General features: G+C 40.6%; 1 protein-coding gene across 1 annotated transcript; it reads right to left on the reverse strand.

Moving 5' to 3' along the window:
• Positions 1–951: 951 nt before the first annotated feature.
• ywhag1 (3-monooxygenase/tryptophan 5-monooxygenase activation protein, gamma polypeptide 1) lies at positions 952–26,942 on the reverse strand. Its single transcript, XM_028467093.1, has 2 exons — positions 26,709–26,942; positions 952–2,329 (listed from the first exon to the last, which is right to left on the reverse strand). Exons 1-2 carry the CDS (start codon positions 26,793–26,795, stop codon positions 1,673–1,675), a joined length of 744 nt encoding a protein of 247 aa, XP_028322894.1. The 5' UTR covers positions 26,796–26,942; the 3' UTR covers positions 952–1,672.
• Positions 26,943–27,959: the final 1,017 nt, after the last annotated feature.

Genomic DNA, 27,959 nt, shown 5'->3' on the forward strand with positions numbered 1-27,959 from the left:
AAAAAAAAATTCCTGGTCCTTTGGTAGAAATGCTTTTTAATTTAACTGCAGGGGTGTCTAGTATGCTACGGTGAATTAAGATTTTTTTACCTGTTCTTTTGACAGCACAATAAGACACTCAGGTATTTTACCTGTGAGTGTGTGTGTATAAGGTAGCTATAATTCTTGAAGCTAGTTAAATAATTGGCTTTTATATTACTGATGATCAGAATAAATGTTGAAAGGCAGAGCAAGTTGAAGCACTCAGTAGTGATTTTGCTCTGGTATGATTGTGGTGTAACTTCCTTGTGCATAGTTACACTATCATTGCCTTCAGTCGTATGAACTTGAGTGAAATCCCTTTATCTTGGGGTTTAATACTGGGTGGAAGAATAGTACATGTAACCCAAACAAGTATTGTTCTTCAGGCAACCGCCAAACCCAATCTTTTTATTAGATTTATTGCCTTAGAAAGTGATTCGACACCCCAGAGAACATATTTCCGCTGCTTCGAGTCCGATGGGGGTGTGTGCTTCATAGCACTGCATCCAACACTTTGCATTACATTTAGTAATGGATGGAGTATGGCTCTGATGCAGCTGCTCAGTCTTGAAAGCCTGCACCAGGAAGCTCTCTGAACACTGTTTATGAGCTGATCTGAAATCCACATGAATTTTGGAGGTCTGCAGCAAACCTCAGGCTCAGCATGAAACCACTGAATCACTTTACATGGCTAGTTTGCTGTCACTCCTAAATCCCTTCCGATTTGTTAAAGTAAACACCCCCCCACCCCCCAAAAAAACATATACACACCTATGCTAAAAGCGTGTGATAAGCTTAGACTGATTTTCAATCATCACATGGTTGTTTCAGGTTTCCATTCAGTTTTATTTAGCTGTCTGAATTAAATGGGTTCCACCAACACGAGGAGCCAAATAGTGATTGATATAGCAACATCAGTGACACTGGGAATGAGGTGTCCAAAAACTGTTAATTTATTAAATAAAGCACATCAGCACATACAGTAAGAGGGACAAGCTGCACTGGGATCAAACTTGATGAAATAGTTATTTTTGTTACAGTATCACTATGTAGGACTGAGCTGACATCTCTGACACAAATCAAACACTTTTTCCCTTTTGTCAATAACAACAGACAACCTCCTATTTAGTCATCATGATGCAAAAAAAGATGTCAGTTTATGGTTTGTTTAGTCCATTTCCACATTGTCAGGCAATTCTGTCTTCTGTCAGCACGCCTTCTTTGCTCGCAAAGCAAAGAGCATAACATTCAAACATTACCCTAATTTTCTTGCTGCTAAGACAACAAAATGAACTCTAAATGTCTGCCTCTTGCCACAGACAATTTGTTCGTTAAGATCAGTCTGCCAGTGTGATTGGCGCGATTGCCTAGAGGTCACCTGTTACTAAAGAGAGATTTTGGCAAATGCTGCAGAGGCAATCAAGAAGGGCTTCTTTCTTATGTTTAGGGGTTAGCTTATTTCTTCAACTAAAATCCTCCTGGCTCTCTTTATCCCTTTAAAAGTAAAGAACTGCAGCTTCACCAGGACCAAAAGCTGATGTGGTCGCCAACATTCTAATAACCCACACTCTTTGAATTTCCAAGAAAATTTTCACTATTATCATTATTTTGTGAGCGCGTGTAGTTTTGGCAGATTGAGGTTATTAATTGTTTAGTTGTTGCCCTCTCCTGCTTCATCGTCCTGTTGGTCGCTCGTCCACAGTGTCAAGTTGTCTCGTAGCAGCTGCATGATCAGAGTTGAGTCTTTGTAGGAGTCCTCATTGAGGGTGTCCAGCTCGGCGATGGCGTCATCAAAGGCAGTCTTGGCCAGGTGACACGCCTGCTCCGGAGCATTCTGGATCTCGTAGTAGAATACAGAGTAGTTGAGAGCCAGGCCCAGGCGGATGGGGTGGGTTGGTTGCATGTGCTCCTTGCTGATGTCGTGGGCCTCGCTGTATGACTTCTCTGAGGAGTCAACCACTGTCGCTCGCTTCTCCCCCGTAGCTACCTCGGCAAGGTAGCGGTAATAGTCGCCCTTCATCTTCAGGTAGAACACTTTGCTCTCATTCTGCGTGTCACTGCAGTTCTTGATCAGGAAGTTGTCGAGCAGATTCAGGACATCCTGGCACACAGACTCCAGCTCTTTCTCGATCTTTTCCCGGTAGGCTTGCACCATCTCAATTTTCTTCTCGTTGCCATCTGCAGAAGTCTTCTGCTCAATGCTGGAGATGACACGCCAAGAAGAACGCCTAGCCCCTACTACGTTCTTGTAGGCCACAGATAGGAGGTTTCTCTCCTCATTGGATAATGCGTCATTCAGCTCTGTGACCTGGAAATACACATAAACAGGGAACATGTTGCATTAGCCTTACAGTTCAGTCATGTTCTTTTTAAATCACAGAAAAGTCAGACTCCAAAGGGATCTTTCTCTCAAAAGCTTACGAAAGTCTTATGCTGTTTTAATTTTTTATGAGCTTTCTTTTTTCACGTGAGATTTGTGAAGGCCTAACGATGTGATGCTTCTCAGCATTCATTCATTGTTGCTGAAAAAGGACCCGCCTTCTGAATTTTTTATATTGAGAGAAAACTTTTTTTTTCATGATTCAAACATAAAGATACACATCTTAGATACAATAGAAATACCAGCAATGGAACAATTAAGAAGACTAAAGACAACAGAGGGTTCCACACCTCCAGAACACTGACCTCATCCTTGGTAGTGTCTCCTGATTGGCTGTCCACAGCTCTCTCTGCATTTTTAGTTTGGCTTGAACAGCCCTCTGTCTGGATTGGGGCGTTTAATCCTTGTTAACCCACTGGGACTATGCAGTGCTTTTTCACACTACAAAGTCTGTTGTTCCTTTTAGCAACACACACTTGTTATTGTTTTCAGGCAAAAAACTACACATTACAACAGCACATGGGGCTATTGTGATTGTGAGTCCGACAAATGCTGCTTCAGGGTGTGTGTGCGGCAGCAACAGCAGCAGTGGAGTAAACTTTCAGCAGAGTCAGCTCTTTCAAACACTCACCGGAGTGTTAAGCTGCTAAGTCACTTTTTTGTCATCCTCACTACTTGTAACAATAGGAATAGTCAATTTAAGGTGATAATCATTTATTTTATCCTACTGCTGCGTCGCATTGGGTCACAAACACGTCAGATCATGTCAAGGACGATATGAGGCGGTATAACGGCTACTAAAAATGGAACTGATTGTGAGTGCTCACACTGCGCTTCGGATTATTTATATACTGGATAAGCTATATACTAAACGTAAATAAATTATCAGTGGATAAAGGGACTCGTGGTTAAGGGAGCAGGCTTGTAATCGTAGGCTCCCTGGTTTGAATCTCACTGGTTCATCACTGGGATGTTGATCAGTCCCTTATATTAACTCTAACTGCTCCCTGGGTGCTACACCGTGGCTGCCCACTGCTCCTCAGGGATGGTTTAAATGCAGAGAACAAAATTCGTGGATGTACAGTAGCTTTACAAATATAACAAATTATACTGTATATTCTATATTAAACCACAGTGTTTGTTTTACATGTGAGGTAGTTTGAGAGGAAGGAGCTCACATTGTTATACAGGGTAGGAGGAGTGAGGATTGTCAGGAGGAGGAGTTTCCGCATTGTGATGTCACAACGTGAGAAAAATTCAACTCGCACTTTTGGAGCTGACTTCTGTGCGTGTCTGTGTGTGTGTAGAGCGAATATCTCCCAGATGCGGTATGAGTTGGACCTGAAGTTTAGTCAACGGGTTCCAAATACCCCAAGTGTGTGCATCCGTTATTTTTGGAGTAATTTGGTGTAATTTTAAGATTACGGCCCTCTCGGTAATGAGCATGGTATTGAGCGCGCTACTTCCGGTTCCGGGTTCATGACGTCACTGACGCAGTTTGTTTGAGTTAAAAAAAATATTAAATACATTTTTGTACTGCTAAAACTTATTTAAGTTAATATTTCATGGTTATTTAAAATTATTCCCGCGATCCAAACTTCCTTTAAATCGCGGGTGTACTTCCTCTTCCGTCTCCTTCTCTGTACCAGACTCCACTTCCTCTGGTGCCATGCTATCGTTAGCGTTTCAAACACGGTGCTCTAGATTATTTGACACCGTCAGCCACTGGTGAGTCTTTTGCAGACAAGTTTCCATATAGCTGTCAGTGTAATTGCTCTCTAACGCGCTGTTTCACTACAGTCGGTATTGAGCTCATCCCGTTCAATACTCCATCTGGAAAACTGCGGATTCTCTGTGGTGCCGCGCATGGAAGTTAAGCTCTTACCACTTGGTTCAAAGGTAAACAATGATTTTTGTTTTAAAAAAAAAAAGACAGCCGAATTGTAGATAATACTTTAATTTACTCATTCACTCATGTAGTATGGAGCATTACATTTTGTTTGGCATCGTTTTGTTACTTTTCTGATTAGCGCTACAATGGCTATGGAGTTTGGTCATCAGCACCTTCACCACACATAAGGTATTTATAATAAAAATATACTAAATGAGTAAAATAAAACAAAAAACTAAACAATATTTTATAAAAAGTACAGAAATGCACAAAAATATACAAAAAGGCTCCAAAAACACACAACATGACTCCAAAAAACATACATTACAGAAAAATTCACCAAACAACAACAAAAATATGAAAATCAAAATACACAAAACAAAATATTTATAGAAAAAAAAACACGACAACAGAAATGCACAAAACTACACCAAAAAAAGATACGTAAATACACATGACTCTAAAAAAAACATACATTACAGAAAAATTATAAAAATGAGTAAAAAAAACAAAACCCAAAACACATTATCATGCGTATGTCCCATAGAATTAAACCAGAGAAATCACACATGTTATTTTACTTTGCACCTGCAAACTTGCCCCTTTATAACACTACAGAGTACAGAGTATGTACACCTCTTTGTATATCCAACCTTCAAACACATACTCATTTGGCCATAGTTGACAACAATACTTAAGCTCCTCCCACTATATGAATACATACTTCCGTCGGGCACTGAAATGCACAAAAATATACAAAAACACACAAAATGACTCCAAAAAACATACATTACAGAAAAATACACCAAACAACATCAAAATATTGAAAATGATTCAAAATACAGAAAACTACTGTAAATACTGACCGGAGGTGGAGACAATTCCAACCCCTGAGGCTTCTGGGCGGACATTTATTCCCCCTTAAACACGTTTATAATTCTTTTCCAGTCTGCATTTACTTCACCCACCTGAGCGTCATGTTTAAGGGGCAGTAAATAGCTCCTTAATAGCATCGAAGAGGTTTAGCACTCTTCTTCTCTGCTGCTGAGAAGCCGAAACAGTCACAAATTGTTTCGGGTCACATACTTTGGCACAACACCGGCTTCGGTGAAGGAAGCCGAAGCTACCTTAAAACCAGCCCAAACAATAACTAAACGCTCGGCTGTGAGGAAACCTTAGACTCATGGTAGTTGAAGCAGCAGTGCTCCTGGGTTTACTTAGCTTCTATAGCATGTCCCGTGTCCCAGGGGCTGGTGGTGTTGTCCTAAAGTCTGTGACCTGAAAAAATCTGTGACCGCTGCGGCGGAGCAGACTGCAGGAATGGTTTTAGAAGCCAGCAGGCCAACATGATAGAGTATACATAATAACATTGGGGGAATATTGGCCAAATAATTGAATAATAACAAAATTTTGCAACACAAAATTTTGCGGAAATAAAAAAAACAATATAAAATTCAAATGTTCATAAAACAAAATCAAGTAAAAAAGCAATGACATTTGACCCTCCTGCTTCCTGGAGCAGCTCAGTGCAATATTTACAACATGGCAGACACCACATTGTAAGATACTTTATTTTAATAATTTTTCCCCCCTTTTTTATTTATTTATTTATTAATCTCCTGTCCATGTCCAGGGCTTCTTGCAAGCTCTGGGCTTCTGCCAGACCCAATCAGGAGACAGCCAACCCAGAGCTCCTATGCCAAAATCTCATAAAGAGGGGAGCTTCCAGATCCTAATGGGAGGGAGCCTGCCCTCCTGTGTTATAACTCCTCAAACAAAGGAGGGCACAAAAATCCTGAGAGGTGAAAAGGCACTGGAAGTGAAGGATCGCAAAAGACAGCGCCCAATCCCCGCCTATACAATATAAACAGGACTCTAAGAGACCTTCTTTGCAAACGTGATGAGGTTGTGGAAAACAACCCTTGAGGCCAATGGCAAGCCACTTGCACAAGTTTCCATCAAATGTGGCGAGGAGATGCCCTGTCCCCACTGCTGTTCTGCATAGGCCTGAACCCCCTCAGCCAAATAATCAACAAGACCTGCTATGAATCAGGAACGGGGCCACCATCAGTCACCTCCTCTACATGGATGACATCAAGCTGTACGCTAAGAATGAGTGAGACATAGACTCACTGATCCATACCACCCGGATCTACAGCGGATTCGGACTAGAGAAGTGTGGTCGGATGGTGACTAAGAGAGGGAAGGTAGTCCACACCGAATGGGTCTCGCTCCCAGAAGGAACAATAGCAGACATTGAGGACAGTTACAAGTACCTTGGAATCCCACAAGCAAATGGCAACCTCGAAGAGGTGACAAGGAAAGCGGCTATGGCCAAATACCTCCAACGAGTAAGGCATGTCCTAAGAAGCCAGCTCAATGGCAAGAACAATTCCTCGGCAATAAACAGCTACGCCCTGCCAGTAATCAGATACCCTGCAGGAATAATAAGCTGGCCAAAGGATGAGATACAGACCACAGATGTTAAGACTCAAAAGCTCCTAACCATGCACTGAGGGTTCCACCCCAAATCCAGCACCCTGAGACTGTACGCTAGCTGCAAGGAAGGAAGCCGAGGACTAATAAGCATGAGAGCCACTATCCAGGATGAAACATCCAAGATCCATAAGTACATCAATGACAAGGCTCCAACAGATGACGTGCTCAGTGACTGTCTCAGACAATGGGAAACAGAAGATGAGGTGCTGGAGGTTCCGTCATGGGAGGACAAGCCCTTTTGTGGGATGTACCACCGACACATAACTGAAGTGGCGGATATCAGGAAAGAGTACCAATGGCTAAACAGAGCTGGACTGAAGGACAGCACAGAGGCACTCATCATTGCTGCACAGGAGCAGGCCTTGAGCACCAGATTAATAGAGGCCCAGATCTACCACACCAGACAAGACCTCAGGTGTTGACTGTGCAATGAGGCCCCTGAGACAATCCAGCACATAACTGCAGGGTGTAAGATGCTCGCGGGGGAAGCTTACATGGAGTGCCATAAGAAACATCTGTGCAGAGTATGGGCTGGAAACCCCAAGGTCAAAGTGGTAAACGCCTCCAAAGGTGGTAGAAAATGACCGAGCTAAGATCCTGGGGGACTACCAGATACAGACGGACAGAATGGCAATGGTCCAGAAAAGTGCAGTGCTAGGAACAGCAAAGATACTGCGCAGAACCCTCAAGCTCCCAGGCTTCTGGTAGAGGACCCGAGCTTGAAAGCAAAAGAGACCGCCCACGGTGGGTGAGGAAGAGTTTTTTTTTTTTTTTTTTTGTATATGTGTACCCTGCGATGGACTGGCACCCTGTACAGGGTGTACCCCCACCTAGCGCCCAGTGTAAGCCGGAGAAAGGCACCGGCAGACCCCCGCGACCCTGAAATACAGGAACAAGCGGGTCTGAAAATGGATGGATGGATATATATAATAATAACTAGGAAAAACCAGTACTTGCAGGACAAATACGTATTTGGCAATTAAAAACTGAAACTGCAAAATTTGTGAAAAAAGATTAAGATTAAATCGGGGCTTTCGCCTTTAATTGGCCATGTAATGTAACATTAATGGAATTCGTCCTCTGCATTTAACCCATCCCTGAGGAGCAGTGGGCAGCCATGGGTTAAGGGACTTGCTCAACATCCCACAGTAACGGCCCAGGTGAGGCTTGAACCGGCAACCCTCCGATTACAAGTCCTTAACAGCTAGGCCACCACTCCTGCCATCTTAATGTAAGTATTTTGTTGTTGGGTCATGTCCCTTAATATTGTTCAGGAAAAATAGAAAACTGACCTTGCCCTTAAATATGACCTTGAGCGGGGAAAAAAAAAAAAAAACATGCAGACTTTTACACGGACACACACGGACTTATTAAACACAACACACACGGACCTTGGTAAAAGGAACAGGCTTCACCAGACGGCTAGCACTAGGACCCGGAGGTGGAGTAAATGCGTCCCGCATTCACAGGCTGTAACTTAACCAGTTTATCTTTTTACCTGTTGTTAGAGCTACTATCTTCACCCAGAGAGCAACTATTTATTTCTGGTGATTGTTTACCGGAGTTTTACTGGGCTTTTTAGTTCATTAGATGAGATCATATCTCCCTTTTGCTCCGAGGTCTAAACTGAAACCATAGCACGCACACACACACACACACACACACACACACACACACACACACACACACACACACACACACACACACACACTGCAGTAGCGTTCTGAATGCACTGAAGCTATTATCTTTACCAGCGAGCAAATATTTATTCCTGGTGATTGTTTTCCAGAGTTTTACTGGACTTTTTACCGGTGATTAGTTCCTATCTCTCTTCTGCTCCGCGGTCCAAACTGAAATTGTGTGTTATTGTCAAGCTGCTGATTCAAAACTACAATCAAAAAAAAGGTGAAAACAGTTCTCATGTGTGGTCTTCTGTGTTATAGTCATAAACATGCAGACTTTCACACGGACACACACTGACTTATTAAACACACACGGACCTCGGTAAACGGAACAGGCTTCATCGACTGGCAGGCACTAGGACCTGGAGGGGGAGTAAATGCGTCCCGCATTCACAGGCTGTAATATCACCAAGTTTATCATTTTACCAGTTGTTAGAGCTACTATCTTTACCCAGAGAGCAACTATTTACTTCTGGTGATTGTTTACCGGAGTTTTACTGGGCTTTTTAGTTCATTAGATGAGATCATATCTCCCTTTTGCTCCGCAGTCTAAACTGAAACCATAGCCACACACACACACATTCTCTCTCTCACACACACACACACACACACACACACACACACACATTCTCTCTCTCTCTCTCTCTCTCACACACACAGACACACACACACTGCAGTCGCGTTCTGAATGCATCTTATACAAACACGGCATAAACAAACAGAGCAAGCCGCGGAAACAAACTAGTGCGGGCATTTAGGAATCGAAAAAAAGAATCGAAATGCAAACATCTTCGTAACGGTCCTGGAACCGGACGTTAGGAACCGGTTCCAAACAGTCCTTTAGTGATGTGCACCAGTTTCAGGCCTCTATGACGATTCCTTTTGGGGCTCGAAGCTAAAATGTGAGTCCATTAAATTGGGTTGAAAAGTCATTTTGATTAAAAATAAGCAAATGTGCTCTGGGGTTGCTAATTAAAAAAGTTCAAGGGGGTGCTACAGAGCCAATTTTGAAAAATAAATTACAAAAATGTTGTGAAATTTGAGGTTTTGTTACCCCAACATACGTGGCAGGTTTTGTCACTTGCAAAAAATGTTTAACTATTCCAATTGAGACCTTCAGTCTTTTGGCGAATGGCGCTCTGCCACAGGAAGTGTATTATGTAAAAACTCACCATCTTCCTGATAAATGATCATCCACTTTTCCAGAGCATTTCTGAGCATATTTGGGAAGTATGTGTTGAAAACTGTCAACACAATGCATGGTAGAATGAAAAAAAGTGCTTTTCTATTACCACCAGGGGGCAGTAAGACTTGTCACGTGAATTGTTATGTCATTGCTTGCAGAACGTGTTTCTCGTTCTGCACATGACTTTGGCTTTTGATTGAATGAGTTTTGGTTGAGTTATTCAAAATATTCAAAAATTTCCAGTTTTAAAATTGATACAATTTCACCACCTCCTGTAGGCTTTGCAATGTGGTATAAATGCACAGTTTTGCACCTGATTTGTCTCTAACTTGTCAAGGTTTGGCCCACTGAGTTCAAAATTGCAAACTTCCTGTTGAATGTTCAATGTTGACTGAAGGTTGTATGTCCAAACTACATTTTTGCTAGTCCCAGTACAATGCATATACCTACTGAATGCCATCCAGCTAGTTTAAACCACTGAAAAAATACAAACTGCATCAACAAACTGCACCTTAAATTTTTCACCAAACTATACTGTTCTGCAAAATTTCACAAAATTGCACTCCCAGGAAAGGGCATCAAAAATACAAGTAAAAAGAAGAAGACCACTTCTGGTGGTCGGGCCCTAATTACACACACACCCCTGTACAGATGATTTGTTCTAACTCCAGCCCACCGAACACCCATATTTACATGACTTAGTTTAGTCCCTCTGGATTCCTGAAACCCAGAAGTGCTGCTGGTAATAAGGTGGTGAGATAGCCGGCCTTTCCCCGCACAGTGGAAGTTGTTATGACCTGTAACATGGTTATTGAAGAGGGTGAACAATCGTGATGAAGCAGTAACCAGAACAATGATAACACATATAAACAATGAATGGAATGATAGCAACAAGTCAACACAGATGTTAGGCTGCCGGCAAAAGCTGACTGTGATCACTGCTTATAGTGACACTGCCTCAATTACCAATTACACACACACACACACACACACACACACACACACACACACACACACACACACACACACACACACACACACACACGCAATTGCAATATTTTGCTAAGACATTAGTAAACTGTGTGTCAGGGGCATGCTGCATTCAGTACAGGTACATCTAAAAAAATTAGATAATCATGAAAAAGTTTTATATTTTTGGACACTCATTTCAGGAAGTCAAACCCACAAATGATATAGGCTCATGACACATAGAGTGAAATATTTCAAGTCTTTACTTCTTGAAATTTTGATGATTAGGGCTTACAGATAATGAAAACCCAAAATTCAGTGTCTCGGAAAATTTGAATATTACATAAGATCAATAAAAAATATATATATATTTTAAACAAAATTGTAAGGCTTCTGAAAAGTATGTTAATTTCTATGCACTCAATACTTGATTGGACCTCCTTTTGCATGAATTACTGCATCAATACGGTGAGATTTGGAGGCGATCAACCCGTGGAACTGCTCACTGCTCAGCCGTAATGGAAGTTCAGGTTCCTTTGAAAGCAGCCTTCAGGTTAGGCTTGGGCGTTATCCAAATTTTAATACCGTCAAACCTCCTCCCTATTTTACCACGGTATACGGTATGATCGTGACTAATTAAAAATTGTGAAGACACCGTCACCAAACTATTGATTTGTGCCTTCACCGTCCAGTAACTTAAAACCAAACACTTAAGGCTGCATAAGTTCACACTGCAAGCCTTAATGCTCAATTCCAATATTTTGTTTGTCCGTTCACGTTACCATTTAAAGGTAGGGTTGGTAACTATCTCCAGATACACTTTTCAAGTTTTTGGTAGAAATGTTCATTATGTCCGGACAGATGTGAAGATCTTATGTATTCTGAAAAAGGAACGAAGAAAATCTGTCAACTGTAGCGTCTGTAAATCTGCAATAACTGCGACCAATGGGATTTTCACGGTTCGTTTTTTTTCAACCAATCACGTCTCCTGGTCTTCCTGCTCGTTCACGGCCCCGTGCATGCTCGAGCATACATTAAAAAGCGCGTCACCGTTGTTAGAGGAAGCCCGGAAGTAGACAACAGAATGGCGGAGAAAGTACCTATTCCACGTTTACTGGTAACGTCTTGCCCTGCTAAGAAGGGCAAGAAAAGAAAGACGTTTTTAGAAAAAGCTGCAAAAAAGAGGTTTTTGGATTAGCGAGAGGAAAGACAAAAATCTGCATCGGAACATCTTTTGAACGATGGCGACAATTGAATGAGGACAAGGGCCTGAAAACTGATGCTATGGTTGCTGAATTACTTTTGCACAGGTAAGGTTGTTTTGTTGCCTGGGTGATTGTGTTATCTTTTAAAATAGTGGAAGCAATTCAAGCTATTTGTCATATTAGCCAGATGTTAACGTTAGCGATACATGTCGCAAAGTATTTCTGTTGTTGGATTAGCCCGATGCTACTGTTGATTCTCTTTTAGTGCGAGCTAGTTTAGCAGCTACAGTGTGTACAGTATACATGTGTGCGTGTTTGAGCGTGTGTTGTGTTTGCTTTCAGCAGGGCGGTCAACAGCTGTAATGTAGGATATTTGTGATTCTTTTTAGCTATAACTGTGCTCCGTCGACTTCAACGCCGTGGAAGAACTCACTTGTGAGACTACCTAACCCCGCTGTGTCAACTGTTGCTCCCGAGTCACTGTCTGAGAGGTCAATCAATCTTTATCAATCTTTATTTGTATAGCGCCAAATCATAACCAATGGTATCTCAAGGCACTTTACAGTAGAGCAGTCTTAAGGACGGACTCTTCATTTTATGGATACACACATATGCATATATACGTATATACACATACATATGTATCCCACACCCAACATGAATTCATCATGGCGGCAAGGAAAACCTTCTGTTAAGCAGCAGGAACCTTGTGTGGATCCCATTCCTATGATGAACAGCCATCCACGTTATGCTGTGTTGGGTGTGTGCAGAGAAAAGGGTGGAGACAGAGCCGCTGAGACTCTGTAACTCCACACTGAGGATCCCACGGACCTGCAAGACAAAAGCAAGAGGTGCGTGTAACTTTAGGCTGATATGAACATGTGTTGTATTACCATGCTATCGAACATTCTTCCTAACTTGTCGTTTGTTCTACGTGCATCACGCTATTACTAAATGTATATGCCGATAGTGTGTGGTGGGTGGGGGGTGGGGGGAGATCTGTACGTAAGGCAAGGGGGGGGATGGGGGATCTTATGTTGTACTCTGTGTCATCCAGATGAGACAGCCCTTGATTGTCTTCCAGGCTCTCCTTTGAACTCGTTTTATTTCCTGCAGGCATTCTGCTGCATTAAAAAATAATGCATTACAAATCAAGTTTAACATATGCCGATTACTTTCTGTAATTCTGTCATTTTCACAGAGATGATAATTACTCCGTTGCTGGAGTCCAGGAGTTAGACATTAGTGGTCCCGAAGAGACAGCTCTTCAGCAATTGGATTCAAGGTATGGTAATTATAATTATAATTTTTTTCCATTTATTTAAAAAAAATGCACGCTGCTTTACTTGCATCACAGTAAAATGTCATAATATCCCTCAATTATTGTTCTTTGCCTGTGTATTCAGTATGCTGTCCCAGGACCTACACGTTGAGGTTGGAGCTGATGAATTTAATGACATTTGGCCATAAGTGGAGACAGATCTAATAAATAAATGCACCAAAGTTGTTTACATTTTTGAGGTGTGGTTATGTAATGACAAAATACATGGTCAAGGTGAAGGTTGTTAATAACATAATTGAAAACTCATCCTATTGTTCACGGTTAGGTTATTTAGATGTATTCCTAAGATTGTTATACTTTCTGTTTTTCCAGATATTGCAGGTTGTTTAATAAAAAATCCAAGAAGTGGAGCCTCTACACAGTAAAAGAAGACAAAGACTGGCTACATCCCAGACCTCCAGAGTGCAATCCTTAGGAAAAGGTTGTCTGCTGTGGGAGGGTTGCCACGGACCATAACAAGGAGGCCTGACGATCCCCGTCAATATGGGGTTCTGTCAGGTGTCCCTGCTCCAACCACCCAGGACCTGTTGCAGATGCAACTGAGCAGAGGGCGAGGTGAGTTGACTTATTTTGTAAGTTGATTATAAGGTACTAATATGCTTATGTGCGAAAGCTAATTAAAAATCTATTTCACATATTATAATATTTATACCAGGTCTACTTGTACATATTTTACAGCTCTAATAAACTAAAGAATTTGTATAAACATAGCTGATGAACAACTGAAATTGTAATGACTTTTTGTTATCCAGTGAAATACAATAGAAATGGTGTGGTTTGTCTATCAAATGCAGTAACTGTCAGATATGTAATTCTGATGTTCTTTCTAAAGGTGAATCACTGCCGAAACAATAAGTTCCCACAGTGGACGACGCTGCCACATACAGAGCCTCACCTGCCGACCAACACTTCATGTGTATTGCCTTTGTTAATTCCATTGTTTTTGCAGGATGAAAGTTGTATGAAGTGTATGTGACGTTTCTTTTTTATAATAAAAATTGTACGTGTACACATTTGTTATCATTACTAGTAAGGAGATTCAAAATGTTATAGCTTGATTGTAGATGCTTTTTGTTCAAGCAAATGCCAAAATACTATATAAAAATGTGTACTACAGCTACTTCTTCTGTAATGATAATAGATAAAACAAAAAAACAACACCTTGCTCAGTGCAGGGCTGTCATATTTACACATTTATTTACACTTGTCATAATGGAAACATTATTGCACTCTTCCAGGGATGTAACCCGTATAATGTCCCAGTAGATCTGGAAAGCAATCTCTGATTTGTGGCAATCCTCCTTTGACTTCGGCCACGTCTCCTCTGACTCCACAATGTACTTGGCTCCGGACTGTAATCAGGGTCAGAGGCATAAAACCTCTCACCTTCTGAACTCTAAAAGAGAAATAAGAAATTATATCAAACATTTAGGCTTTTCGTCAATGATTACAACTGAACAAAAAATGTATCTGTAATTGCTGTAGACATGACATTATTTTTCCCAGCTCTATTACATCTATTGAATTAAAAAAAAAAACAATATTAGATTAGATATACTTTATTTTATTTCGGGCAGGGAAATTACAATTCCAGTTGTATTACAGAAAGAAAAGAAAAGCAGCACTTGGGTGAAATAATATATAAATACAGAATATTAAATATAAAAAAGAAACCAGAATGTACAGAAATAAATAATAATAAAAAAGGTTTCTACAGACTACAGCTATACTCCTCTCTCTGTCTGTTATATTATCCCTGACTGGTAATTAGGCAAAAAGTGGCACTAAAAAGAAACAATAAGAAATGAAAACAACACTAAAAATAATAATTATAGACAAACAGAAAAGTAAGATGTCGTAAGGAAAACTGAATAACAAGGTGAAAATGAATAAGGTGTCAAATAAATGAAAATAATGATTATAATAAAATAAATTAGGTAAAAGATGTATTACTTATGTTCTAGGACAGTGGCAGACCAGCTGATCGATACTCTGAGTAGTGGTAAAGAAAAACTCATAATAAACCTTTGTTTTCAGGAGGACTACAACTTGGGGACGAATGTCGCCCTCCTTCTAAACGCTTTACTACCGGGTAACCTAATGCTAACATGCTAGCTTGGCCGCCACCGTTGATAGTAAATTAGTCACTTTTTTAACATATAAAATGATAAAGTATATCTTACCGCTGAATGCGACATCATACGCTTGGCTGAGGTCTGCTTCTGCGTGCGCGTTCATGTGAGTGAGGGGGGGTGGCTTCAGAGGAAGCACAGGGGGGAGGGGGAGTCGGAAGGCGGAGCTGTCGGAGCATGCTACATCGAAATCAAGCTAGGTTTAGAAAGTTACCGACCCTGCCTTTAAATGTGACTTGTATCAGACTCCAGTGTGAACGGTTTGTGACTCCAATCTGACCCGTATACACATTATTGCGTTTGTCTCAAAGTTTTTGTGCAGCGGAGCCGTAAAAAATGAATGAACAGGTGCAGAGGAGTTTGGAGGAAGACAAGTGAGGAATGTTCTGTTCTGTTTCCTGTTTTTTGTCATCTTAAAAGTATTACAACAAATTTCAGTCCAGAAATCGGTGTTCGTGGTGATTGAAAGTTCAGCCTCCCATTTAGCGATTGGTAAGTGATTAGAGTTAGTGTTCGAGAGTGCTCTGTATATTTTTGAGAGTTTTATTTATATTTTCTTCATATATATGGCCAGTTCTGGAGGTTGTAAGGTAATTGGATCTACAGAAGTGTTTTTCTTGATTGTTTCTGTTACTTGTAAGTACTGTAAAAATTACTTTTATTCATATTGAATTTTTGGGTTAGATTGTTACATGTCATGAGCTTGTTATTTTCAAAGAGGTCTTGGAGATGAGTGATTCCACTTTCTTCCCATGTCTTCAGATAGAGCAGTGTTTTTTTAATTCTAAAGTTGGGGTTGTGCCAGATTGGAGACAACATGCTAGTTTTTAATTTAATATTCGTAATGTCCAAAGCTTTCCACCACGCAGTCAGGGTGAAGGCAATCAGTGGGTTTTTAAAACAGTTGTGACATTTGAGGGTTGTAGTGATAAAAGGGAGATCAGAGAGTTTAATATGTTTGCAGTCTAGCTGTTCTATTTCTAGCCAGGTGTTGAAGTATTCTCTTGGTTTTAGCCATTCTGTTAAGTATAATATTTGGTTTGCTAAGTAATAATGCATGAAATTAGGGGCTTCTAAACCACCCTCGCTTTTATTTTTTTGGAGGGTTGAAAGACTTATTTTAAGTTTTTTATTCCTCGCATAAAATTTTGTAATTGCAGAATCTAATCTTTGGAACCATTGTGTTGGTGGTTTCAGCAGGATCATAGAGAACAGATAGTTTATTTTAGGTAAGATTTTCATTTTAACTGAAGCTATTCTGGAGTGAGATGGGGAGATTGTTCTTCGCAAGATCATCTGTGACTTTATCCAACAGCGGATCCAGGTTCAGTTTAATTAATTCATTGAAGTTTGGTGATATATTTAAGCCTAGATATTTAATTATATTTGTGGGGGAGGGGTATTGTGGGTTTTGGCTTACTGGGTTCCATTCATTTTTTGTTAATGGAAGGATTGATGATTTTGACCAGTTAATGGAATAGTCTGATAGTTTAGAGAAGCTGTTTATTAGATTAAATACTTCTTCTAAAGAGGATTGTGGTTCTTCCAAATAGAGTAATATATCATCCGCATAAAGATTTATTTTGTGTTCTGAGATGGATGAGTGGATTCCTTTAATAACAGAGTTTTGACGGACAGCTGTGCGAGACGTTCAACGAATATTGCAAAAAGCAAAGGTGAGAGTGGGCAACCTTGTCTGGTTCCCCTCTGCAGTGTGAAGCTTTGGGATGTTATTTTGTTTGTGGTTACTGAGGCCTTAGGTTTAGAGTATAGGGTGGAGATCCATTGTATGAATGATTCTCCGAAGCCAAATTTGCCAAGGACAGCAAGGAGGAATGACCAGTTGACTCTATCGAATGCTTTTTCTGCATCGAGTGACAAGATTATTGTTTTCTTTTTAGAGTTCTGTGCCATGTTGATCAAATTAAACAGTCTTCTCACATTGTCTGTGGAGTGTTTATTTTTAATGAATCCTGTCTGGTATATAATTGACTGTACTACTTTCTCTAACCTGGAAGTGAGTGCTTTGGAAAATATTTTTACGTCTGTGTTAATAAGTGAAATTGGACAGTAGCTTGAGGTTAACATGGGGTTTTTGTCTGGTTTAAGTACTAATTTAATGTTAGCTGTATTCATGTGACCGCCTGCATAACCTTTATTTTTAATCTCTGTTACTACTCTGAAAAAAAGCAGAGCCAGCATTGACCAGAAATGTTTTAGGAATTCGGCAGGGAACCCATCTGGATGCTTTGCCTGTTGACATGCTATCCAAAGCATTTTGTAGTTCTTGTAAGGTTAATGAATGGTGAGTCTAAGGTGGTTTTCTGATCTATGGTGAGCTGTGGTAGGTTTAAGTTATTGAGGAAGGTTTTAATATCTTCAGGGTCCGGGTTTAAGTTAGATGAGTATAGGTTTTGATAATAATCATGAAAAATCTTATTAATGTCCTGAGGTAAGTTTAAAATTTGACCTGAATTGTCAGAAATTGCTGCTATAAAGGAATTTTCTTTGTTGTGTTTGAGCTGATTTGCTAAATATTTGCCTGATTTATTATTGTAATCAAAGTTTTTGTATCGCAATTGTTGCAGAATAAAATCAGTTTTTTTTAGATAAGATGATATCCAAATTAATTTTTGTATTTTGGAGTTTTTTGAATAAAAGTTCAGATGGGTTAGCTTCTGTAAGTTTCTTAATTTTTTCTTCAATCATTTTTTCTGCTATCTGTTCCTGTTTTTTCTTGTAAGAAAAGGGGCCCACAACTTTTTTCTTTACACAAACTGAACTCTACGTTGGACAAAAAGCGTGACACCGTAGGGTTCGGGCGGGTTCTGAAAATAGAGGCAGCAGCTGTGGGTAAAATTTTGCTGTCCACTAATGCACACTCACAGCGTCTGGCTGAAGGAAAAGATAGCCTTTTACAGAATACCGACAGAAAAAGGCCAGAAATGGAAATTATGGATCCAAGCACTGAGGCGAACAAACGTAGATGGAACTACGTGGAGCCCAAAATCAAAGAGGTCGTATGCTTGCAGTAGACATTTCGTTAATGGTAGTTAAACTTTTGTAATGGGGAAACGTGCCAAAAATACCGTTGTTTGTCATTGTGCATTGAACCGCACAGGGCGTATTGAACGGTTCAGTAAAATATCTAATATTGTTGCATCCCTAGCGCACACTGACCGCGGTGTTTGAAACATTCTTTTTCGGACGTTTGTTTCAGTGAATAAAAGTGTTTTGGGCAACTGAAAATTTTTGGTGCATCACTATTTAAAACCTTAACTCTTCCTTTACCTCCATAACAATATTTCTTTGAAAAGAGAGTGAAACTGCACCACAATCAATGTCAGATTTTTGTTTCATTAAGTTTGCCAGCTATTTTGTCTCGTGAGAACACATGATTACACAAGAAATAACAGTGCAAAATCAGATTACTCCGAGTAGAGTCTGGTTATCTTACACTATATTTATAAAACCCTGTTGAGGTCAAAGTTCACAGAATTTATCTGCCACAACTAAAATTAGATTGTTCATTTATTTGATTATCATAGAATTACTACCAGAATGACAAGATTTTTCTGCAAAGTCAATGAAAAAAGAAATTACAACAACCATAAAGAAAATGACCTCTGTACTGAAAAAGCATTAAGACGTGCAAACAGCCAAACACCTATTGCATAACTCAATTTGCAAAAGTTCAAGGCAACTTTTCACACTCCCACGTTAGCTCCTCAGTATCTACTCTGCAGAAGCAGTTGCAACAAAGAGCTCAGAGTGACAAGGCCCAAACAAGCCATCAGTACAAACATGGCTGCATTTGTTTAAAAGAGCTCCAGAGCTGGCAGAGAGCCATGATGGAAGTGTTTGAGCGACAAAGACAATAGCACTTTGTTTAATGGTAAAGCTCACCGATTGCGCCTATTCTCTCATGACTCATCCTTACACAAGGGAGGCATATTTCCAAACAACAAAGTGTTCAGACATTTGCAACAAACACCAACAGGATAATCAGTAGGTTTCATGGCCAATGCTGCCTTGAAAGGTCAACACTGTCAGTGCCTTACATATTCACTCAATAGGTTACATTTCACCTGAAAAGGCTCACTACAGTTCCACAGTGACCATCTCCTCCTTTTTAACCTCGACCCCCCTAACATTATGTGATGCCCACATTCAGACCCCCTTTTCATGAAGAAAGCACAATGGTCTACCTGACATCATCAACAGTATGAAGAGCATTCGTCAGGTTATTCACAATGAACCTAGTGTTAGGAAGAACAGGAAGTGTGCATGTCATAGTGATGATGGTAGCTTTCTTGTTGCTACGTTACCACATCTGACAAAAGATTTTCTTGACTATAGCTGATGATTGTATTCAAACATACAAAACCCAAATGGATGGATACTCATAGGGAATGAGCGACATGTGAGGACCCATTAGATTAAATATAGACAAGCCCTACGCAAATCAGCAAATGTAAGCGGAGACATTTCTCTAACGTAAAGTAAGAAATTATGATGCTAAATAAATATATACAGAGGATAGCTGCTTACTCTACTGTGTATAATGCTATTACGACTTATGTTCTCAAAATCTGGTAGGGGCCCAACATGGGTCGCAGACCCATTTTCCGTGGGTCGCAGGCCAAAAACATAAAAAAACTTCTGTTCTTATTTTGCTTCTTTCTTCAAACCTCTGACAGCAGAAGTTTAGTATTAATAACTAGTAAGACGACAGATTTATTTTATTAATCGCTTATTGAAAGCTGCAGTATGTAGAATCATGAGACTTGTAAAGAAACCATATTTCCCCTCCCCGCCCTGTTTCAAAACTTATCGTCTCTTATTGGTATCCTCATTAACGTGCACAACTGTGGAGCTCTTACTAACTTTTTTCCTCAATAGAGACTAATGACAAAGTTAAGGACTTTATCTTGTGTTATTGCAGAGTTTTCTGATGTTTTAGACCTGAGCAGCAGCTACAAAGCGGTGACCGCAGCTGCCGCTCAGAGCAGTGACCCACACAACTCAGCATCCAGACTGAAAAAAGAAAATGTTCTCGCCACCTTGGATATGCTTCTCTTAGGTTTTCCTGTGATGTATCCCATCTATTATCATTCTCCCTCTGACACAAGTATGGCACACCCTCCACTGTAACGGAGGTCTGCTCGGACGCAAAGTGAACCGCCATGAGTCTATTCTGTAACTTTAGACCGTTCACCACGTTAGTCTTCCTTTTTCCGCTTGCTTTGCCGTGTAACCGTTGTGCCTAACACCACGATGGAGACTTCTCTTGCTGAAATGGTCCACCATTTACTACAGAGGACGTGAACGCACATCAACTTTAGTCGGGCAGCCAATAGTAACAACCAAATAAATTAGTGATGCACCAAAATAAAAATTTGTGGCCGAAGCCGAATAAAATATAAACGCTTGGCTGAATACCGAATATCGAATGAGGTTGTGTTTTTCACAATTTTTTTTAACAGTGCATAAATAGCCTAGAATACATCTTTTGACATGTTTTTTAAAGAAAGTAAACGTTGTTGAATATTCTGATATTTTTTAAATATTCCAGTAGCCTTTGCTTTTTAAAAAAGCACAACAAAGTTTGTCCTTTATATTAGCCCTTCAAACAAAATATGCATTCCAAAAAAAAAACTAAAGTGCATTAAAGGGGAGGTATGATAAAAAAAATCACTTGATAATAGGGATGCATCGAATATTCGGTGGACGAATATATTCGGCCAAATATTGCAAAAAAAGCCACATTCGATCTTTGGTTTAGTGAGTTAAAAGCAAGGTCGAATAGTAGCGTGTGACGCAAATGACACAATCAAACAACGTGCAGTGATTTTGTGTCGGAAAAGTGTGTGCGCATTGCTGCAGAACCAGCAACAGCAGCTCCTCCCTTCCGCATACAAACACAGCCAGACTCTCTCCTTTCCGCTTACCGCTCTCCGTCGTCCATCACCGAGTTAGCGCTGTGAGCCACGAATCCGTAAACATCCCCCAATATCCAAACTGGCGAGTTGTATTTTGCCCAGGTTGGCAGGTGACATCACCGAACACTCCTCCCTCTCCAACTATCTAATAGCTAAAACAAACACTGGGGTTTAATATAAAATGTATATTATACTTTATTGCCATATATGTAAATGCAAACTTCACTACTGGACGCCCAAACTGCACTACTTTTTCTGCTGCCGATCGTGTTGGGAGTCACTGCTTGGAGCCACGGCCATTGTTTACACACACCAGCTGTTAGCACTCCATGCTAATGCTACACCAGTCTATGCAGCGAGACCCGACATCGTTTGGGAACTGAGGGGGATTTTTATGGATTTGTGGTTCACAGCGCGAACAATGGATTCAGTTGTGGAATTGGACGGATTCCAACTTTTACGCGGTGACAGACGATGGAGAGCGGATAGAAGAGAGTCTGGCTATGTTGTGTGCGGAAAGGTGCTGCTGATGCTCCTGCTACTCTGGTTCTGCAGAAATGCGCACTGACTCAAAATCACTGCATGTTGTTTGTTTTTGCGTCATTGTGTCACACGCTACAATTCAGCCTTGCTTTTAACTCACTCCACTGAAGGCTAAATGTGGCTTTTTTTGCAATACCTGGCCGAATATATTTGGTGCATCCCTACAAAAAAGTTCATGGTGCACTCTCTAAAAAGATCTCTGATTGGCTGAAAAGTAACGTATCGTTCCTGGATATCTAAAGCTCAAGTACAGAGTCAAGAGAAGGTGCGGAGGGCTTCTAGGCCTGCTACAATTCTCAATAATATATTGAACCATTCGGTACGGCATCCGCGGTTCAATATGATACATGATGGAACATTTCACTTTCATTGTCGAGTCTAATGACAAGGAAGAGAAAACTGTGAACAAAAAAAATGAAAGTTTGTAAACACTGTTTTACTCGTATCGCCTTTTTAAATAGAAACTCTTCCAACATGACTTCACATCTGCGGTGCATCACCGAGCAGTACCATTGTCTGAAGCAGAGTGACCAAACAGGTAACACCGTAAACCAAAAAGCAACAGTCCCAAACCAGTGCCTTTGTTCAGAAGTACCCCACTTGTTCAGAGAAACACTAAAAAATATAAAATGCAGTAGGCGTATTAATCGCCAGGGATTTGCAGCCGTTTTTGGTGGTTGGAGATGTGGTCTTCCATCATCTTTTTATTACGGCTATCAGAACCGAACATAATGCTGAAAGGATATTATGAACTTTTGACGAAATGATGGCAGAAAAAAACCTACATACTGCAACTTTAAGCCACTTTCTGGTACTTTTAGCGCATGTGATTTAGTGGCTGTGACCCATGACCTTCTGTATATGAAATCAATGAATTAAAGTTATTGGCTGTAATGGGTTGCTAAGGGTCAAGCAATGTGACTAGTGTCACTCTTGCGACCAAATCTCGCATGACTTTCAGCATAACTATCCTGATTTTGTAAATCATTTGAAGCATATAAAAAGTAGGGCTGGGAGATATGGATCAAAATTCATATCTCAATATCTTTTTTTTTATCAAAATGGCAATATACGATATAAATCTTGATATTTTTAACTCAATAAAGTCTTCCCAGAAAGATAATTCCTGATGCAAAATGCCACACAGGCACATTTATTAACAGCTGTACAATATGTGCAACTTTTGTTTTTTTCTCCTATAAGAACAGCACATTAGTGAGTTCTCTAGTGTGGCTTGTTGAAGAGCAGGTCTGGGTTAGGACACACAAAATCCATCTAACTGTGCTTTTCATGTTGTTCGGATTGGTGAAAGCGGTGACTCCTAAAATTTGTATTTTAAGAAACAATAAGCTATAAAACAAATATATATTGATATAAGCAATTTTCTATATCGCCAAGATAGAAATCTGGATATAGCTTGACTCTTGATATATTGCCCAGGCCTAATAAAAAGTAAAATCAATAACAGTAGGTGATTTCCTGTTTATTTATTGCCAGTAAAGTCATCTAAACAAAGAAAGATGATGAAACTAAAAAAAGTAATGTCACGCAAAAGTGGATATACCCTGAAACAAAATTTAGGAAATTTTGAAACGTAAAACCCGACAACACTTCCAGCATTAGTGAAGAGGGCTAACCAGCGCCTCTACTTCCTCTGCCATGCTGGTCTGGGAGCTCAGTGTTGACCTCCTTCTACGGATATGTGGTGGACAGTATCCTGTGTGGCAGCGTGAAGACTGTGGAAGGGGCCTACCCCATCATGAACATTTACTCCTCCAGATGCAGGAAGAGGGCCCCCTGCTTTGTGAAGGACCCCAGCCACCCTGCATATAAACTCTTTACCCCCTCCCCCGAGGGGGAGCTTAAATTCCTCTTTAATTCAGTTAAATCCTCTTTAAACTGACCTTGTAAACACTTAATTCCTAATGTTAATTTCATTCTGAACTGAACATACACACGCACGGACGGTGCCCCGCGCCGTCGCGCCTCCACCCGGGACAGGCTGCTCCCAGCTGGACACCGTCCACCCTCTGCCCACAGAGTGATTGGCTCTGGTGCCCCCATAGTCTACCTCTAACTAAAAGGCAAAAAAATCCACAGTGACGATGACATCAGTTCTAAAATTTCATAAAATTGTCCGCTCCCGGTTTTCAATTTTATGAAATAATTTATTAACGGTATCATTGCAGTCCAAACAAATCTGACGTTGTACACCTTTGAATCAAGCAGCAGCCATGTTTCAGGTCAATCTGAGCCTGATTCGCAGATATATTTAACACACACACAGACAGACACACAGACAGACAGAGATTCCTTGCTTTATAGATAGATGAACACATCTTACTTAACTCTTAAGGTGTTGATAAGCACACCTGGTAAGATATGCACCCTTAAGTGCTGGTGATTGTGCAAACAGCACTTCACACACTTCCATCCCAATTACCAGTGTCGGCGTCATGGGGGGGCATTCGCGGGCAGTGCCCCCCCAGCTGACCTACTGTGTTATGTAGTTTACGGCTGCTCCAATGGTTCTAACCGAGAAAAGGAAAAGAGATTTTATAGAGTACCGAAGATTGTCGTTCACAAGGGTGAGAAATGTAAAAAGCTCACAGAACAACGCCGTAAAAAGTGGATTTTAAATCTGCTGATGCTGTAGTGACCACTTCATAAGGTATGTTAGCGAGCTAACTATGTTTTTGTGGCCGTGTTTATATAGCATATATAGTCAGTCACCAATTTATATATTTATATAAAGTGGTGACTGTCTATTAACTGTGAGGCTGGTGTGAGGAACAATAGGTGTTAGAACTTCTACCATTTGACACTTTAGCAACAAAAAAATTACAGCTTTTTTTAGGGTAATAAAAAAAAATAATATTTTGCACATTATAAATACCGCTAACAACAGCCGTCAACACACACGGAAGTTGATCATAAGAAATGAGATGCAACAGTAGATTTATTACACTGATTTATTACACCACAAATGTGCATGTTTTACGTAACATCCATTATTTGGTTTTGATTTATTTATGTATTAATGACTTATGCGTTGCTTCTTTTTATGTCAGGAGCGGGAGCAAAAGTCACCAGTTTATCTGGATACTATTTGGACCATAACACTGATAGGTAAAGTTAGCAGATATTCACAGATTCAGACTTCCAGCATCAATAACTCTTTAACGAAACGAGTCAGTTTCCATTAGTGTGAGGTGGACAACATGATACAAGATCATTTTTATCAAACGCAGCAGAGTAAAAGTCCGTCTGTTGGTCGTTTTATGTGGTGAGATTAAAACACAAAGCTGTCGTCCTAGTTTCCCTTAAAAATCCAAATATCACACAAACAGAACCAGATTTAATTTTAAAACAGAAAAACGCGGCTTGTTTGGTTTTTAAATTTTTCCGGGGGTGGGTGGGTTTAGATGCTACTCGGAACGGAGTGTTTTTGTGCCCCCTGCAGTTTTCTTGATGTCCCCATCAGTTAATGCTGCCTGGCGCCAACTCTGCCAATTACAATTACAAAGTAAATTATCTGAATTTAATTACAATGAAATTAATATTATGAGTACAACAGCATTTTTTAATCACAATTGCCATTATGTCATAATTATAATTAATTTTTAATCACAGAATTATAACTGATCCCAACTCTAGCCACCAGTGCTGCACTCCCTGTGTTAGCTCTGACTCAGCAAAAATAAAAAGAGTGGGGTGGAGCAGCCTCTGGACAATGGCACAGGGTGGTTGGATAGAGCTACACATCCAGCTGGATTATTTGTTGACTGAGATAAAGAAAGAGGAGATAAAGATTGAATTGCCTAATATGATTTCATTTCTTGAGAAAGCCTTATGAGCACAGCTTTTAGTATATATAGTAAAGAAAATTGGGAAAACATGCAGATGGCCTGGTATCATGCCAAGAAGAGGATGTCATCCTGTGTCATAGCGCACCAATCTGACTCCCCCATCCATCCCTGTCATCAGAGGGATGCAGCCTTTGTGAGGCTGATGATGGTGCTATTAGCAAAATATCATATACACTGCTCTACATTTTCCAACCAGAAACCTAAAATGTATAGTATTCCAATCACCTTTATCCTTATATATAATCACTTTAAAGCAATGCACCGACTTGAAAGCTGTGAAGACCAAAGAACTTTGTCTTGAATTTGAACTGTACATTGTATATAAAATTATTTTCTCTTTCTCTTTCTGTGATATATTTTTATATTATATATTTTTGTATGTAAATTACACCTATTATACATTGTATTAATAAACCAAAAAAAAAAAAAAAAAGAAGCAGATTTTGGTGCACTGGGCCTGTGCTGCTGCATCCTGTGGCAGCTTCACCCTGAGCAGACCTACAAGAGGAGGTGGAGGACGCAGGGATGCGACTGCTGTGCAAGACATCGATCATTCACAGGATGCTGCGTACGCACGCACACTCACACACGCACGTAGAATGTACTGCAGTATGACAGCCACTGAGACGCTGAGGGTCCACCTACACCCGCGTTTGAAAGTGGGTCTTGAGCGTGTACTGCGCCAAATGAAGCGCAGCTTCAGCTTTACAGCATACACCCCTCTGCTCTCTAATCATGTCACTTCATATACAACCCTGTAGAATAAGAGCAAAAGGCACCGCCCCAACATCTGACAATCCGCATCCAAAGGACCAGTAGATGCGGATCCACTGGTCTGCTTGATTAATCCAGTGTGCGCATGCCCCTCACGGACCCGACCACAGTGATCGCATGTATTACATAAATCCACTCTTTTATGATGATCTTCATACACAACAACGACACAATGTGCTCCTTGTCAAAGAATCACCCCCTTTCTAACTTGAAAGGATTTTTCTCTGGTACTGCAGACACTGTCAAAGCACGGAGGAAGGTCATCGTACTCACCGACTTCATGGCAGCTGCCATGTCATCGTAGCGCTCCGCCTGCTCGGCCAGCCGGGCTTTCTGCACCAGTTGCTCACGGTCTACCATGGTGTCCGTGCTGGGAACTCAGGAGCTGCACAGGTAGCTCAGAGGGAGACGAGTGACTGCAGAGAGCTGACACAGGCTCTGGTTACTGCAGCTTCTGCAGTTTGTCTGTGAGGCTGAGATGAACGCCCCGCCCACACGTTACCCAGATGAGTGCGGACTGTCAACAAGTTACACACTGCGGTTATTATAAAGGTGGAGTCAGCCGTTTGAGCCTGAATTAAACCCACTTTTTTTCCTCTATATGTATTTTAGTATTAAAGGTCCAGTATTATGCTATTTTTCCACACATCTTCATTTGTTCTAAGAACCCCAACCAAGTTTATTTTCTGAAACTCGCCTGTTTTACAGAGTTTTAGCCCTTTGAAAAAGTCAATTTCATGACGTTTCTAAAAACAGGCTGCTTTGGGTCTTCATGTATAGCAGGGCTGCCAAGTTACAGAAAATGACAAACGTGAGACTTTAGTGACCTGATGCGTTCCGGCGAAAAAAAAAAAGTGGCCTTTTTTAATGTTGATTTATACCTTAAGACTGATGTCCTCACCTCCATGCCAGCTGCTCTCCCTGCACTGTGGCCTCCTAATGCTTTTAATTAACCAGAAATTGGAATTGAAAACTAACAAGAATTTTCACAAAATACTTTTATTTGTCAATATTACATTTCAACCAACCCTCCATCATTTAGCTGGAGACAGGTCTTATGTTGTAGGTGACATGGATTGGTTATTTCGGTCAGTCAATCAGAGTTACTCGAGCTACGGCAAGCCGCGAGGACCAAAGTTCATTATCATGAAAAAAATAAATAGAGTATTGAATGGGGAAATATAAGCGTGAGAAATGTCAAGTGTGGCGTGTGGTGTGAGAATGCGTCAAATTGCGGGACTGTCACGCTCAAAGCGTGAGGCTTGGCAGCTCTGATGCATAGGCATGAGTGGGCTTGTCTGTAGACGCAGACTTCATGCCTAGATCAGGGAGAGGGTGATCACCATAGCGATTTTCTTTTGCTATCCACACACCTTTGTTATTGTTTTCAGCCCAAAATCTGCACATTACAGGCTATTTAAGCTGCTACTGTGAGTGTGAGTTTATCACATCAACAGCGGAGTCAGTCAACTGTTTTACTTACCAGAGCTGCTACGTCGCTTTCTTGTCATCCCCACCTATTCT

The sequence above is a fragment of the Gouania willdenowi genome, chromosome 14 (genome assembly GCF_900634775.1).
Source record: "Gouania willdenowi chromosome 14, fGouWil2.1, whole genome shotgun sequence".
NCBI lineage: Eukaryota > Metazoa > Chordata > Actinopteri > Blenniiformes > Gobiesocidae > Gouania > Gouania willdenowi.